The 15,788-nt window shown below is 40.2% G+C and overlaps 1 protein-coding gene across 1 annotated transcript in view; it reads left to right on the plus strand.

The window, feature by feature from the left end:
- Window positions 1-12,822, plus strand: part of PTGIS (prostaglandin I2 synthase) — a 33,961-nt gene extending 21,139 nt beyond the window's left edge. The window contains exons 6-9 of the mRNA XM_063297069.1: window positions 4,944-5,115; window positions 7,067-7,248; window positions 8,971-9,122; window positions 12,670-12,822. Of these exons, the coding sequence (XP_063153139.1) occupies window positions 4,944-5,115; window positions 7,067-7,248; window positions 8,971-9,122; window positions 12,670-12,817 (654 nt within the window). The 3' untranslated portion in view covers window positions 12,818-12,822. The remainder of the gene's footprint in view (window positions 1-4,943; window positions 5,116-7,066; window positions 7,249-8,970; window positions 9,123-12,669) is intronic.
- Window positions 12,823-15,788: the final 2,966 nt, after the last annotated feature.

Below are 15,788 nucleotides of genomic sequence, written 5' to 3' on the forward strand. Positions count from 1 at the left end.
GGAACCAGGAATGTAAGATCTATGAGCCAGGGCAAATGGATGTGGTTATTGGTGAGATGTCAAGACTAAAGATAGACAATTTGGGCATCAGTGAACTGAAATGGACTGGAATGGGCCACTTCACATCAAATGACCACCAGATCTACTACTGTGGACAAGAGGACCACAGAAGAAATGGAGTAGCCTTCATAATTAATAGTAAAGTGGCTAAAGCAGTGCTTGGATTTGTTGTTTATTCGTTCAGTCGCTTCCGACTCTTCGTGACTTCATGGACCAGTCCACGCCAGAGCTTCCTGTCGGTCGTCAACACCCCCAGCTCCCCCAGGGACGAGTCCGTCACCTCTAGAATATCATCCATCCACCTTGCCCTTGGTTGGCCCCTCTTCCTTTTGCCCTCCACTCTCCCTAGCATCAGCATCTTCTCCAGGGTGTCCTGCCTTCTCATTAGGTGGCCAAAGTATTTCAGTTTGGCCTTTAATATCATTCCCTCAAGTGAGCAGTCTGGCTTAATTTCCTGGAGGATGGACTGGTTTGATCTTCTTGCAGTCCAAGGCACTCTCAGAATTTTCCTCCAACGCCACAGTTCAAAAGCATCGATCTTCCTTCTCTCAGCCTTCCTTATGGTCCAGCCATATGTTACTACAGGGAACACCATTGCTTTAACTATGCGGACCTTTGTTGTCAGTGTGATGTCTCTGCTCTTAACTATTTTATCGAGATTGGTCATTGCTCTTCTCCCAAGGATTAAGCGTCTTCTGATTTCCTGACTGCAGTCAGCATCTGCAGTAATCTTTCCACCTAGGAATACAAAGTCTTTCACTGCTTCTACATTTTCTCCCTCTATTTGCCAGTTATCAATCAAGCTGGTTGCCATCATCTTGGTTTTTTTGAGGTTTAGCTGCAAGCCAGCTTTTGCACTTTCTTCTTTCACCTTCATCATAAGGCTCCTCAGTTCCTCTTCGCTTTCAGCCATCAAAGTGGTATCATCTGCATATCTGAGATTGTTAATGTTTCTTCCAGCAATTTTAACTCCAGCCTTGGATTCCTCAAGCCCAGCATGTCGCATGATGTGTTCTGCATACAAGTTGAATAGGTAGGGTGAGAGTATGCAGCCCTGCCGTACTCCTTTCCCAATCTTAAATCAGTCCGTTGTTCCGTGGTCTGTTCTTACTGTTGCTACTTGGTCGTTATACAGATTCTTCAGGAGGCATACAAGATGACTTGGTATCCCCATACCGCTAAGAACTTGCCACAATTTGTTATGGTCCACACAGTCAAAGGCTTTAGAATAGTCAATAAAACAGAAATAGATGTTTTTCTGAAACTCCTTGGCTTTTTCCATTATCCATCGGATATTGGCAATTTGGTCCCTAGTTCCTCTGCCTTTTCTAAACCCAGCTTGTACATCTGGCAATTCTCGCTCCATGAACTGCTGAAGTCTACCTTGCAGGATCTTGAGCATTACCTTACTGGCATGTGAAATGAGTGCCACTGTTCGATAGTTTGAACATTCTTTAGTGTTTCCCTTTTTTGGTATGGGGATATAAGTTGATTTTTTCCAATCTGATGGCCATTCTTGTGTTTTCCAAATGTGCTGGCATATAGCATGCATTACCTTGACCGCATCATCTTGCAAGATTTTGAACAGTTCAGCTGGGATGCCGTCGTCTCCTGCTGCCTTGTTATTAGCAATGCCTCTAAAGGCCCATTCAATCTCACTCTTCAGGATGATTGGCTCTAGCTCACTGACCACACCATCAAAGCTATCCCCGATATTGTTATTCTTCCTATACAGGTCTTCCGTATATTCTTGCCACCTTTTCTTGATCTTTTCTTCTTCTGATAGGTCCTTGCCATCTTTGTTTTTGGTCATACCCATTTTTGCCTGGAATTTACCTCCAATGTTTCTAATTTTCTGGAAGAGGTCTCTTGTCCTTCCTATTCTATTGTCTTCTTCCACTTCCACGCATTGCTTATTTAAAAATAATTCCTTATCTCTTCTGGCTAACCTCTGGAATTTTGCATTTAATTGGGCATATGTCCTCCTATCGCTGTTGCCTTTTGCTTTCCTTCTTTCTTGGGCTACTTCTAGTGTCTCAGCAGACAGCCATTTTGCCTTCTTGGTTTTCTCTTTCTTTGGGATGTATTTTGTTGCCGCCTCCTGAACAATGTTGCGAACTTCTGTCCAGAGTTCTTCCGGGACCCTATCTACTAAGTCCAGTCCCTTAAATTGATTCTTCACCTCCACTGCATATTCCTTAGGAATATTAGTGAGCTCATATCTAGCTGATCTGTGGGTCTTCCCTAATCTCTTTAGTCTGATCCTAAATTGTGCAAGAAGAAGTTCGTGATCTGAACTACAGTCAGCTCCAGGTCTTGTTTTTACCAACTGTATAGATGTCCGCCACCTTTGGCTGCAAAGGATGTAGTCAATCTGATTTCGGTGTTGTCCATCTGGTGAAGTCCATGTATAAAGCCGTCTCTTAGGTTGTTGGAAGAGAGTGTTTGTTATGCAGAGTGAGTTGTCTTGGCAAAATTCTATCAGCCTATGTCCTGCTTCGTTTTGTTCTCCCAGGCCATGCTTACCTGTAATTCCAGGTGTCATTTGACTGCCCACCTTAGCATTCCAGTCTCCCGTGATCTAAATAACATCTCCTTTAGGCGTGTTGTCCAGTAGGTGCTGCAGATCCTCATAGAACTGCTCTACTTCAGCTTCTTCGGCATCTGTGTTTGGGACGTATATTTGGATCACTGTGATATGAGATGGCTTGCCCTGAATTCGAATTGAGATCATTCTATCGTTTTTTGGATTGTATCCAAGCACTGCTTTAGCCACTTCACTATTAATTATGAAGGCTACTCCATTTCTTCTGTGGTCCTCTTGTCCACAGTAGTAGATCTGGTGGTCATTTGATGTGAAGTGGCCGATTCCAGTCCATTTCAGTTCACTGATGCCCAAATTGTCTATCTTTAGTCTTGACATCTCACCAATAACCACATCCAATTTGCCCTGGCTCATAGATCTTACATTCCAGGTTCCAATGGTGTGTTGATCCTTAGAACATCGGATTCACCGTTCACCACCAGCACCGTCGGCCGCTAGCCGTCCTTTCGGCTTTGAGCTAGCTGCGTCATCACATCTGGGGCTAGTTGAACTCATCCTCTGTTCCTCCCCAGTAGCATTTTGACCATCTTCCGACCTGGGGGTCTCATCTTCCGATGGTATACCGACATATCTCTGGTTGTACTGATCCATTTAGTTTTCACGGCAAGTATACTGGGGTGGGTTGCCATTACCTTCCCCAGGGATCGCATTTAGTCTGACCTCTCTATCATGACCTTCCTGTCTTGGGTGGCCCTTCACGGTTTAGCTCATGGCATCATTGAGGTGCTCAAGCTCCAGCACCATGGCAAGGTAATGATCCTTTGCTGAAGATTTATATTATTAATGATACGTAATTTTCTAAGGCATTCTATATATTTATTGTTTTAGTATTTTCTTGTAATCCACCCAGAGTCCCTCTGGTGGGAGGAGGTGGGCAGTGACAAATTTGATAAATAAATAAATAAATAATGCAATATATGCCTAATTTGAAATTTTCACTGAAGTTAATAGAACTTACAAATTGATAGTCTTTCATTCTTCTTACTATTTAAGAAAAAAGATGCAAAAGTACAAAAGCTATTACATACTAGTACTATTTTTTCTCCCAGCCTCTGGGAAGTGCAATAATAGAAACACCGTTTGTTGTCTTCTTTGGCCAAAGTGAGGTTTGAGTTTGAAATTACTTCTGCAGAACTCCTGAGAAGAAATAGCTGAGTTTAGATGCTCACCCAACATTTATGGAGGAAGATGCAGGGTTGCCTACACTCATCAATCCTAATGTTCCATTGTCCCCTTCAGCTGCAACCTTAGACTGTAACTTCTTAAAAGAATTGTCTGAAGGGGACCTTGGTAGCTTCAGTTGTTCTACATGGTGGGTTACTCTAATAATGCAGGTTCCTGACTGTGTGAAATAGAGATCAGCAGCCATCTAGGACCTGTAAGCACATAGAAAATTTTGAAATATGGTTTTGGGTTCTCAAAAAAGATTGTCACAGTAGACATAATCAGTCATGAAACATCTACTTACTAAATCTGTCACTAAATATCCATTTATTTCTGAGTTGCCTTCCAATCATCCAGGATTATTTTGTTATTTATTAATAGAATGCCATATTTCCAAACAAAGCACTGGGATTTAGCCATTCACCATGGTTTTTTTTATTAAGAATGTTTTGGTAGCCTAGAAACATTCTTGGAAATAGCAATAATGCTAGAGCTAGTGATTTCCTTTACCACATGCTAATTTTCCACTGATTGCCAGTTAGTGCAGGAAGATCTAAGGCTGCAACCAGCAGGGATCAGAACTTGGAGCCCAGGCTAGCCATGTAGTTCTGCCATTCCTGCCAAACATTGTGAATGTCTGAACAGAAAGTTAGAGGGGCTATGTATAAGCCTTCTAAGATATAAAGGCTGTGTTATACTACGTTCAAATCTTAGGTGAGAGTTTATTTCTAAGGAATATTGTTTGCTACAGCAGATTTGAATGTCTTAATTCATCAGGCTTGACCAGCTTCCTCCGCTCTTTGCCTTTCTGATAAAGACACTATGAGATTCCTCAGATTTCTAAAGCAGCCAATTAGTTCTGGGAATAGTATCATTAATACCGCTGAAGACTTAGGGTTAGTTCTCAGCTTTGAAGGCAATCCTTGTTGTTCATTTACCAAACTGCCAACGTGGAACTTTCCTATGGAAGGTGAACCAGACACTGTTGATTTTAATTGAAAGGGTATTAAATTGGATCAGATTTTGCTGCTTTGTGATAAAGTTCTATTTGTGTTATCTGCTTTTTTTTAAGAAAAAGTAGTCTGATTCCTTTGTTGTTTCTTTTCATTTTTAGAGCAATGCTGGCCCAGCAGTTTTTTGGCTTCTCCTGTTTCTTTTAAAACATCCTGCAGCCATGGCAGCAGTTCAAGCTGAAATGGAAAGACTATTTAGAAACAGACATTTAACAACCAGGCCAATTTGTGAGATAACCAACCAAGAAGTTTTGGATAGCACACCCATTTTGGGTTAGTAACCTGTCATTCAGACGCCTTGGGCAATTTAATCCCTTAAGTGTCAGTTAAATATTTACCACTGTCATCACTGGATCTGGGAATGCTTCTTCCGCCATCCTATCTGTCTCTTTGATTTTCTTTCTTTAAAGCACAGAGAATATCAGATTTTCCCTTTAGCTGTTTCCATGTTGGGTCCAGTCTCTTCAGCTTGGTAAACATGTGGATATGATCACACAGAGAAAGAAAGCAGCATGTGCATGGGTGGAATGTCTTTCAAATCCAGGATTTGGCAAACCTTGAAAGAAAATCCCCGAAAAGACAGTGATATCTTCCTTCCAAGATGACCTTGAATTGGGAACTGCCATAGAGATCAAATATCTTGGGCAGGGAAAGTACTTCTGCACAGGATATAATGGAAGCATTTGTGAAACCCACTATTACATTACAGTTGGGGGAGTAACCTTCCACTTGGTTTGCAGACAATCAGGTTAACCAGTCCGATACTGCCTTTGCTTCCTCTGCTGTCTAAACCAGGCACCCCAACAATCTTTTCAGTGGTCAACGTCTAGAGTTTTTTTTTAAATTATTCTCTTACTTGCACCCTTAGTAATGGCTAAATTAGCCATTAGTTCAGGTGCAGAGAACACCAGACTAGGGTTAAATTAAGCTAACCATCAACAAGCCAAGGTTGTGGATGGTGATTAAAGAAAAACATCTTAACTGTAATCTGATCTATTGGGGATTGGGCTGCATGGTCAATTGAGGCTTGTGCAGCCAGTGTGATTGCATGGTGTCATATACCTAATCAGCTATCAGGATATGGTAATGTCAAGACCCAATCAGAGTGAAAGCTATATCTTCTGCTCTCAAGTTAAATGGAAAATGATCAATATGTTTCATCTAATTTCCAAGGCCTTCTGCTGTCACTGCCCTCTTTCCCACATTTCATCTCATCCCTGGTCTGAGATTTGCAAAAGATGCTATACTTGCAAAATGTAATGAGTGAGCCCCTAGGATATGGTGACCTTTCAGTAGAGGACTTTTAGACATAATTGTAATTTTAAATCATGACATCTAACTCTGAGATCCCTACAATTTATTTGCCCCCAATCAAATCCCCTTAGAGGAAATGCTGATGATCTGTATTCAAAACTGCTCCTAAATCTAGGTTGATTTGCCCCAGCAGTAACACATTTTCACTGTAGTCTTCCTGCTCAATATCAGCAGGTACCTTCATAGCGACAAAAAGAAATGGCCAATAATCCTGTTAAAATCAGAAGTTCTTCTGAAGGCTGAAATAAGTTTCATAGTATTAGCCTCTTAATAATGGTCTCAGCCATAGGTACATGGAAGAAACTGTTGCTCTTGATACAAACACATATAATCACATCACATGGTGAGGGTATGCTACTTCAACGTGACTGAACTGTATGGTTGGAAATCTACAGAAAAAATAGCTGAGCAGTAGCAGAAATTTTAGCATTCTCTTTGCCCTCAGCTGCTTCTCTTTGTGTAGGAAGTTTTTATCCATTCTTCCCTAGCGGTAGTATCAGAAATATTACACTACTTCCAGACCTCTGGAAGGCAGGCAGGCAGGCAGGCAGACTACACAAAATAAACTGGATTCACACAACCCATTAAGCCACCCTGCTACATGAAAACCACAATATTGCTAAATGCAGTATACAAACACCATCTTAGTATTGTCAGCAAGAAGCAGTGATGTGACAGAATTGTATTCTGGCCTTGCTTTCTCAGGGCCCCAAGAGTTCCTATTATATTTCCTTTATTGCTGGTCCTGTTTTAAAGGATTTGGTAAGATGGGGATTTGGGTGGCAGTTGCAATGCTGGAAATTGGGCTATCGTCTTCCTTGTACATTGATGTTGTGACAGCCCACCCACACCTTTGCTCCTGTGTTTTCTGGGTGCCATAATATATCCTGTGGGTCTTCTGTTTGTACAGACAGTGCTTTGAATGAAACACTGCGCTTGACGGCAGCTCCTTTTATCAGCCGAGAGGTCCTTCAGGACATGCCCCTGAGACTGGCAGGTGGTAGAGAGTACCACCTGAGAAAGGGAGATAGGCTTTGCCTCTTTCCACTGATAAGCCCTCAGATGGACCCTGAAATCTACGAAGAGCCAGAGGTAAGGCAGTGCTATTCTGAATCGTGTTCCCCACGACAGATTTGCTCTGCTGTTTGTTTATGCTGTGTATCTGAGCTAAATCTATTGAGTGAAGAACTGTGATTATTCAGTGCACGGCATCCTTAGACCTGTCAGAACTGCAGGCAATGACATAATGGAAAATCACCTGAGGGAACAGCTACATCTAGACATCACAGAAGTCAGGTAATGGGGTTGGTAAGGCTGAGATCTCAGGATTCTTTTCCTTCACTTGCGGTACAGCCGTCATGTTCTACTCTTGGGAGAACTTCCAGAAATGTTGTCACTGGTAAAGACTTCTAATGATAAAGCTCTGTTTAAACACGGTAAATTTGATATAAAGTTGTTGAAAAAAACATTCATTTCCATGTCTGGAGTGAAAAGAATCAGCCCACCAATGCTGGGTTCACTCTGCACTGAATGTATGAACTAATTGCACCAAGAAAGAAATGCAGACGTTCTGTTGGTTATATTAGACCTGTGATGATTCATTCACATCATCTCAAAAAAATATTTTTTTCTCATAAGTCTGGCTCTCAAGAATTCTCACAGGAACAAAAATATTTTATGATATAAAAATATAATGATACCATAACAGTAAGATTATAAGAACTAATCCTGGAATTCCTGTTTGGCTGTTGCTATGGCACTTCCGTCAGTAACTCCCCCACTTCTGTATTCCTAGCTTGCTTCCCTTTTACTCCACTTTGTTAGGTTTTTATTTGTTGACAGAGAAACCTTCCTTTTATGAACAGTTTCCCAGGAACAATTCTGAAAAAAACCATACTGACAGTATTATAACACAGATCTCACTATGTTATTGTTTATAATGTTAAATTATTTCAGCCCATGTCCCAATAAACAGTAAATCCTGTGCTTTTTTTTCATGGGACTGGAGAAAAAGAATCTAAAAGTTCTGATTACTGTCTATTGGAAGGAAGGTGACGGTCACAACACAAGAATTCCCACAAGCACTCTACTTTCAAATGAGACACCTATACACAGGCAATCTGTGGCAGCAAAACTCTTGTCTATTTTCCCCTCTTCTTTGATGTAGAGGGGAGAAGCTTGCCTCTTTTGTGAAGGTAAACTGGTATACATTTGTTCATTTTGGGAATTGCTATTCCTTTTACCAGTATAACAAATTATTCTCACAACGTTCAGCAAGGCTTTATGACTAACTAATTTACTTGGGGTGGAGTAATATCCACAGCGAAGATTATTTTTCAGTAATTGCAATGACATCTTCTGCTTTTGTTAGAATAAAAGTATAAGGATCGAGTATGTTGAAGATTCATTTCCTTCCCTATGTAAATGGAGCTCTCATTCTTTTTAATGGAGTTGTGGAAGAAAATGTCATATGGACTTTGTCTTGTGTCTCCATTTCTTTTGCCATTTTGGTTTGAAAACTGTAATTAATTTTGGTTGCTTCAAGACCTACTTATACTTAAAAATAGATACATTGACATTAATGGGATGTAAGTTAATTAGGACTAAGTTCTACTGATTTCAGTGGGTCTGCTTCAATCATTATTAAATCTGGATCCAATTCCATCATGTGTCACATAGCCATTTTTCCTCATTTTTGCTACTTTAAACATCTGAATGGAATTTTATACAACTAAATATCCTATGTTGGATGTTGCATTTTAAATACTGGTTAGTTCAAACTAAAAGGAATATTTGTCTGAACTTGTTTTTCAGAAGTTTGTATATGACCGGTTTCTCAATTCAGATGGCACAGCAAAAACAGACTTCTATAAAGGAGGAGAAAGGCTCAAGTATTACAATATACCATGGGGTGCCGGAGTAAATGTCTGCATTGGAAAGTTCTTTGCAGTTAATAGCATCAAACTGTAAGTGAATGCATAACACTGATAAAATACCCATCTCTAAATGTGGTATCGATTAAAAGAAGCTAGTGTTGGCTTGTACAAAAGCTGAAGTTCTCAAAGAGGAAACAAGACAAACAAAAATGCTATCTGCTTTGGTTTCACTGTGTGATTATGGATTGAATCCATTTTTAAAACTCTTGGTGAAGTCTTCATCTATTAAATTGTTTTGACCCATCAGGCTGAAAGGAGACAAGCTGAATGTCAACCACAAGCTCTGTCTGATAAACCACACTTGCTGTTGCTTTGCAATTCAAAGCAGGCAGCATGCATAAGTTTTGACTTATCCCAGAATAGATTGTTGTTCACTATTAATTAGTAATAGCCTGCACTCAGTTTGGTAGTTGGTTTGTTGTTCAGTTTTGCCTTAGGAAAATTTCAAGAATCTGTTTCCAGATCCATTTAGAGTTTATGTCAGTTACCTACAGACATCTCAGTCCATGCATGTTGAGGATTTCTTGTGCCTGCTTTTCTTTACAGTGTTCACATTATAGTTCCAAGGGGCCACAGGGGTAAATCTGCATCGGTTTAGCAATAGAAATGTTGCATATGACTTCAGAACCATCTGAATCACTTCACAATATTTAGAAGAACTGAACAAAATCAAGGACTTTTGGCTGTTACATGACAGCATAAGTCCACCAATAGGGAATACACGTACTAGAAGGTGAAACTAAAGGAGAAGAAAAATCCTTTTATTATACCTTACTTGTGTGTGGGTGGGTGTGTTTAGAAGGGATTGTGTCTGGTTGGCTGATTTGGGGAAGAAAATGCATGATTAGATCTTCTGATCTAAAATATTGTTTTAGATGGACTGACAGAATCAGTTGATGCCACCGTTAACATTAAGCTTTGCACAGTCCCATTAATGGATAAATCAAAAAAGATTACTTCCACCTGTGGTCCTTTTTCCATCAGTTAGGCCATCCTCCTTGCATGTAGTTAATGGGTAGGATGTGGATGGCCTTGCTATAGCTGGCTCTGCTCATTCTGCCCCACCTGTCCCTAAGGCCTTCCAACTCAGTCTGGAAACATCTAGTTCAGCTGCTTTCATCCTCATGTAAGGATTCAAAAAACAACATCTGGAGTCTTGGAGAGTGCTGTCAGTCTTGTAGACAACAGTGACATAGACCAGTTCAATAAAAGCCACCTTCTTAAGTTTCTTCATGGGGCTGGGAAATTGCTAGGAACAATGGGGGCAGGCTGCAGATGTGCTGTCAAATGCATGTTATTAACCCACTACCCAGTCACATGCACACTCTAGAAGAGCAACTTGGAAGGCAGCAGGCATTTTTATGTTCAGACAGTTCTCGGTCTCTGAAAATGCACTTAACTAATTCTCCCTCACCCCATCTGCTCCTCATCTCAACAGGCTCCAGTCAAAATTTAATAAGAGAGAATACTGTCTCCAGATTCATCACCACTTGGCAACCACTTTTAGACTACCTGCATGTGATGGGGGGGGGGGGAAATGAAGTTTTAATTGTGGGTTTTAGTGACTAAATGGCTTGCTTTGAAAGGAACAATATTACTATGGTCTAACTGTGGGTGGGAGATTACATCTCCAATTGTGTTTGTGCTTCCATGGGAGAAGTCAGAAACCATCTTTAGTTTTTTTTACTCTTATAGTCTCTAATTTGTTCTATGGCTATCTTTTCTTGCTTTTCTATATTTTTCATATTATATGGTAGCTATATATGTTGAAATTGAATAATGTTCTTAATAAAAAATAAAAAATAAAAAAATTGCAGTGAGAAAACTGTGCCTGTTATTTTATTGGCTAATATATTTTACAAGTTTCTGTGGCTAATAATAATAATAATAATAATAATAATAATAATAATAAATGTTATGGGACATAATAATAATAATGCCCAAAACAAAATGAAATGAACTCTTCTGTCTGAACTCGGAAAATCCGAAATGTGAGAATGTTTTGTTCTGAGCTTAAACATGAGAAATGACTGCTTCAAACTCAGAATGTTTTGAGCACAAATGATTTTGACATGCCTAAATCCACTGAAATCTATTGGGATTTGTTTCTGTAAATCACAGACCAGAGTGAACTAGAATTTTGCATCCAATTTCTGTAATTTGATGTTATAGTTTTAATAAGTTGATAATGGGTGGAGGTGTAGTGGGTTTTGTATTTGAGGTTTTATTTTTGTAAGCCGCCTAGAGTCACTGTGAGTAAGTTGGGCTGCCATATAAATTTCTTTAATAAATAAATAATAAAAATAATGATAGACCATGTCCGTTTGCAATTCTGATAGAGAAAAAATATCCTGGTGAAGCCATGCGGATAGAGGCCTTGAGTGAATTAAGAAAAAAAAGCCACTGAAAATATATGCAATACAAATGCATGGAATTAGTAGTAGAAAGGGGCATTGCTAGTGATATTTCTATTAAGTCTGATCTATAAAAATTAACCTTTATAAACAGGCCTCAGAGATTAACACTGAGAGCCAGTTTGGTGTAGTAGTTAAAGCATCAGGCTAGAAACTGGGAGACTGTGAGTTCTGGTCCCACCTTAGGCACAAAGCCAGCTGGGTGATCTTGGGCCAGCCCCTCTCTCTCAGCCCCAGGAAGGAGGCAATGGCAAACCACTTCTGAAAAACCTTGCCAAGAAAACTGCAGGAACTTGTCCAGGCAGTTTCCAGGAATCAAGACTTGACTTGAAGGCACAATCAATCAATCAAACATCTCTTGTGATTAAGTCTCACTGAAACTGATGAAAGTGACTCTTTACATTCCATTCCTTCCAGTGAAGGTTAAACATACATAGAATTGCAGTTGAGGCTGACAAGGCAGGATCCAGCAGTTCTCCTGCTAGAGAGATCCGTTATGTCAGCATAGATCAGATGTCTTCCAAAGCCATTGAGAAAATGGCCAAGTATTCATTGACTAAAAAAAGTGGGAAGAAAAAGCCCAGAATGTAAACCCCAGAGCACAGAAATATATATAAGGCCTTAATTTCTGTGTACTGTATTGGACAAATCTTCTGTATGTGTATATGGTGTCATTCTTGTCTGCAATAAAGAGGCTAATCTTGCCAAGTTGTGTCCATGAACCTTCTGCCAAGTAAAAAGTTCAGTGTCTGGAAAGCCAAGGTATACAACTGTGCCTCTGAAGCCTGACAGCAGAGTCTGTGAGCCATAGTTTGTAAGAATACGGCCATCTGGGCCTTACTGCTGGGTAAATTTGTAAAGGATCACACCTGTGGCCTGCAATGTCTCTTAGAAATGCCCAGCTGAATAAAGCCACACATTCTTCTGAGTAAAGCTGCATAGGATCACAGTTAATTTTAGTAGGATAAGGACTCACAGTGCAAATTTGCACGCTATACAGCCTGGTGCTACAACCATAATTTTTGTTTAAATATTTTATTCCTTCTTTATGTTCGGACTAGGTATTTCTACCTCTTTGATATTAAAGCACACAAAAAAAGAATGAATGGAGAGTCAACATCATTGCCTATACTGATCTGGTTTTTTTCTTCTCCTATTTACAGATGTGTTTTCCACCTCTTAAACTATTTTGATTTGGAACTGAAAGATTCTGCTATAGAGATCCCAGGCTTCGACAAGGAGAGATATGGCTTTGGAATGCTGCAGCCAGAAACGGATGTCAGAATTCGATATAAATTAAAAGATCAGTAAAGTGATGCCTCTTTTTTCTATCAAAGTTATTCTGTCTAGTGCTACATAATCTGCAAACAAACAACTGCTTGATAGTTTCAGTTGGAATTTATTTTGATACCCCATTACTAAAGAGATGGCAAATGTCTAATACTAGACCATATTCTTCCTTCCAATTTCCTGAAAATGTTCTCCCCTTGCGAAAGTGGCTTCTGTTTTTCTACCTCATTCTCAGGATGTTTCAGAAGCCATGAAGAAATTTGTTGTGATATAAGCTATTGAGGGTGAGGCCGTTACTTTTTCAGTTTTATCTCTCTTCATCACTCTGCAGCCTCTCAGGCTTACAATGACTCCTCGCCTGGAAAAAAAAAAACCCTGTGAAAAGCAATGGGGTGTGCGTAGACTGTAGGAGGAAAACTTGTACAATAAATTACAGGATCCTGATACAATACGCCTGTTCTCCTTGGGTACGTCATAATGGAATTAGTGCAAAAGTACCACACTCCTTCCACATGAGTTTAACTGAAATTCTTTTCTACATTAAAAAAAAAAAAGCAAAAGCAATTTCTTTCCCATCAGTCTGAATTCAGAATAATATTTTGGCACAACGCTATGTCAGTCTTTGCCAACTATGGTCCTCCGTATGTGCTGGCTGGGAATTCTGAGAGTTGTAGTTTAATGCAGCTGGAAGGTATCAAGTTAGAGAGGATTGTTTATGTTTAGCTATGAAAATGCATTTTATGCTATTCTGCAAGCTGCTAATACTCAAAGGCTTCTGGTCATATCCCTGCAAACCAGTATTTCTGGATATTCATGTTGATGCAAGTGGAGAATTGCAGATAGTTCGTCTTTGCATAAACCATTATAAATTGGCTGTCCAAGCTATGGCATGATTTCTCTGTGGGACTGGAGACATCCATCTTCTCTCCCTTTTGTTCCCCTTCACTTCTTCTGCCACCCTGGAAGCTTTGTTTCCTTTCTCATCCAGTGTCAACTGCTATCAGGATAAACCACCACCATTCACTTTCCTTAAGGTGTGGTGGGGCAGACTGGGAGAATGTGTGTCAGTGCCTCAGATGGCAGCTTCAGCGCTTTTCGAGTTGTCCAAATGAAACAGCACAGATGTGGAGGTGCTCCACACCAGTGATCTGTTGCACGGGCTATTTCGGAACACAGGTCAACTGGGCCAGCTGAGTGTTGGTGGGGTTGGAAGAGGGGTGTGGAGTGAACTCAGCCATCCTCAGGCCCCTGACCTATCAGCTGGGCTGTTTTTGGACAGGTTTACAAGCCCTACAGAAGACTTGTAGACTGGTTTACCATACTTCCTATCACTTGGGCTAGAAAGGGACACTGGTAGAACACTTCTCAATTTCACCCTACCTCCCAAATATTCCAGACAGATAAATGTAGGAAGGAAATGCTGGAAGCAAGTAACTACAGCACCCTGAAATATCTCATGAAGACTGCAAAATGGCATTAAAATAGGCCAAATGGCACTTTTTCACTGCATGTAAATGTGTTGACTGAGGGAAGGTTGATCTTTCAGCTGCCAGCCCTTCATGGTAGACCAGACCAGGAAACCAAAGGAATGGAGGCCAACACTACTTTTATTGTAAAAATATAGTAACAGAATATTCCTCCTGTCCCTCAAGGCCATTCCCTCTGCCCTCTACAATAGCAGATAAATTAGCCAAACCTAGCCTTGGTGAGATCTAAAGCCAGTGGCAGCACACAGTGACCCTGGCTGATCTTAAAAAAAGCTAAGCAGCGTCATACCTAATAGTACCTAGAAATGAGACTACCAGAAAATTGCAGGGTTATAGGCTAAAAGATGAAGGGAAGGTGAAAAAATATCCTGGAAAAAGACAATAGCAAACTACTCTCATTTTGCTACCAAGAAAACTACATGGACATGTCTATATAACCAGCAGGAGTTGAATTCAACTAGAAGGAGTATTTCCATTTTTGGCCTGGATGAGACAACCCAAATACTGGGTTCAACAACTGCTTTGTAAATATCTATTCATGTGTGTATGTGCACGCACACATGTATGTGTTTTAATCTTCAGCTTTAACCTTAAGATTACAACTTATCCATAGTTATTTAGAAACAGGCTTCACTGAGCATCAGGAGAATTAAGCAGCACTTTATATGTTCAAATAAGACTGCTTTAACTGTAACTGGCCTGCATTTTGTGCTATACTAGAGTTAAATTATGGCTTGTTGAACAACATAGCAACCTAGTTCACACATGACAGCCATTTTGGTGCAGTGGTTTAAAACACTGGGCTAGAAACCCAGTTCTAGTCCTGTCTTAGGCACAAAGCCAATAGGATGACCTTGGGCCAGTCCCTTTCCTTCAGCCCTAGGAAGAAGGCAATGGCAAACCACTTCCAAAAATGTTGCCATGAAAACAGCGTGGATTTGTTCATGGAGTTGCCAGGCACCAAAAACAAAAAACAAAAAGATCACACATAACTCCAAATCCTAGACCATGGTTTACAAACTACAACAGCTAAGTTCACCTACCTTGTTATGCAAGACCCAAACTATGTTATGACTTAATGAAAAGTAGGACTCCAGCCATTGTGTCTAGTTAGGCTGACTCCCCAGTTAGCACACATAGCAACTTAGATCTCAGACACAAAACCAGCAGGATGAATCCTTCTGTTCTGAATGTAGCTTTAGTTTAGAGTGGTCCACAACTTTAAGATGTGTGGACTTCCAACACCAATGTTGGCTGGGAAATTCTGGGAGTTGAAGTCCACGCATCTTAAGGTTGCCAAGTTTGACAATCATTGGTTCAGGGGATCTTCAACAGATTATATAGAGTACAGCAGCTTCTTTTTCAGGCACAGGGCTACTCTTTTAATGAAGCTTGATAACTGTGTATATGTATACTTGTTGAGTCCAGGCAAAAGCTACAGAAATCACTTCTATGAGAAAACCAAACAAAATTGCAACAAATTGCAACAAAAACACTTTCCCACT

The sequence above is a fragment of the Candoia aspera genome, chromosome 3 (genome assembly GCF_035149785.1).
Source record: "Candoia aspera isolate rCanAsp1 chromosome 3, rCanAsp1.hap2, whole genome shotgun sequence".
Lineage (NCBI taxonomy): Eukaryota > Metazoa > Chordata > Lepidosauria > Squamata > Boidae > Candoia > Candoia aspera.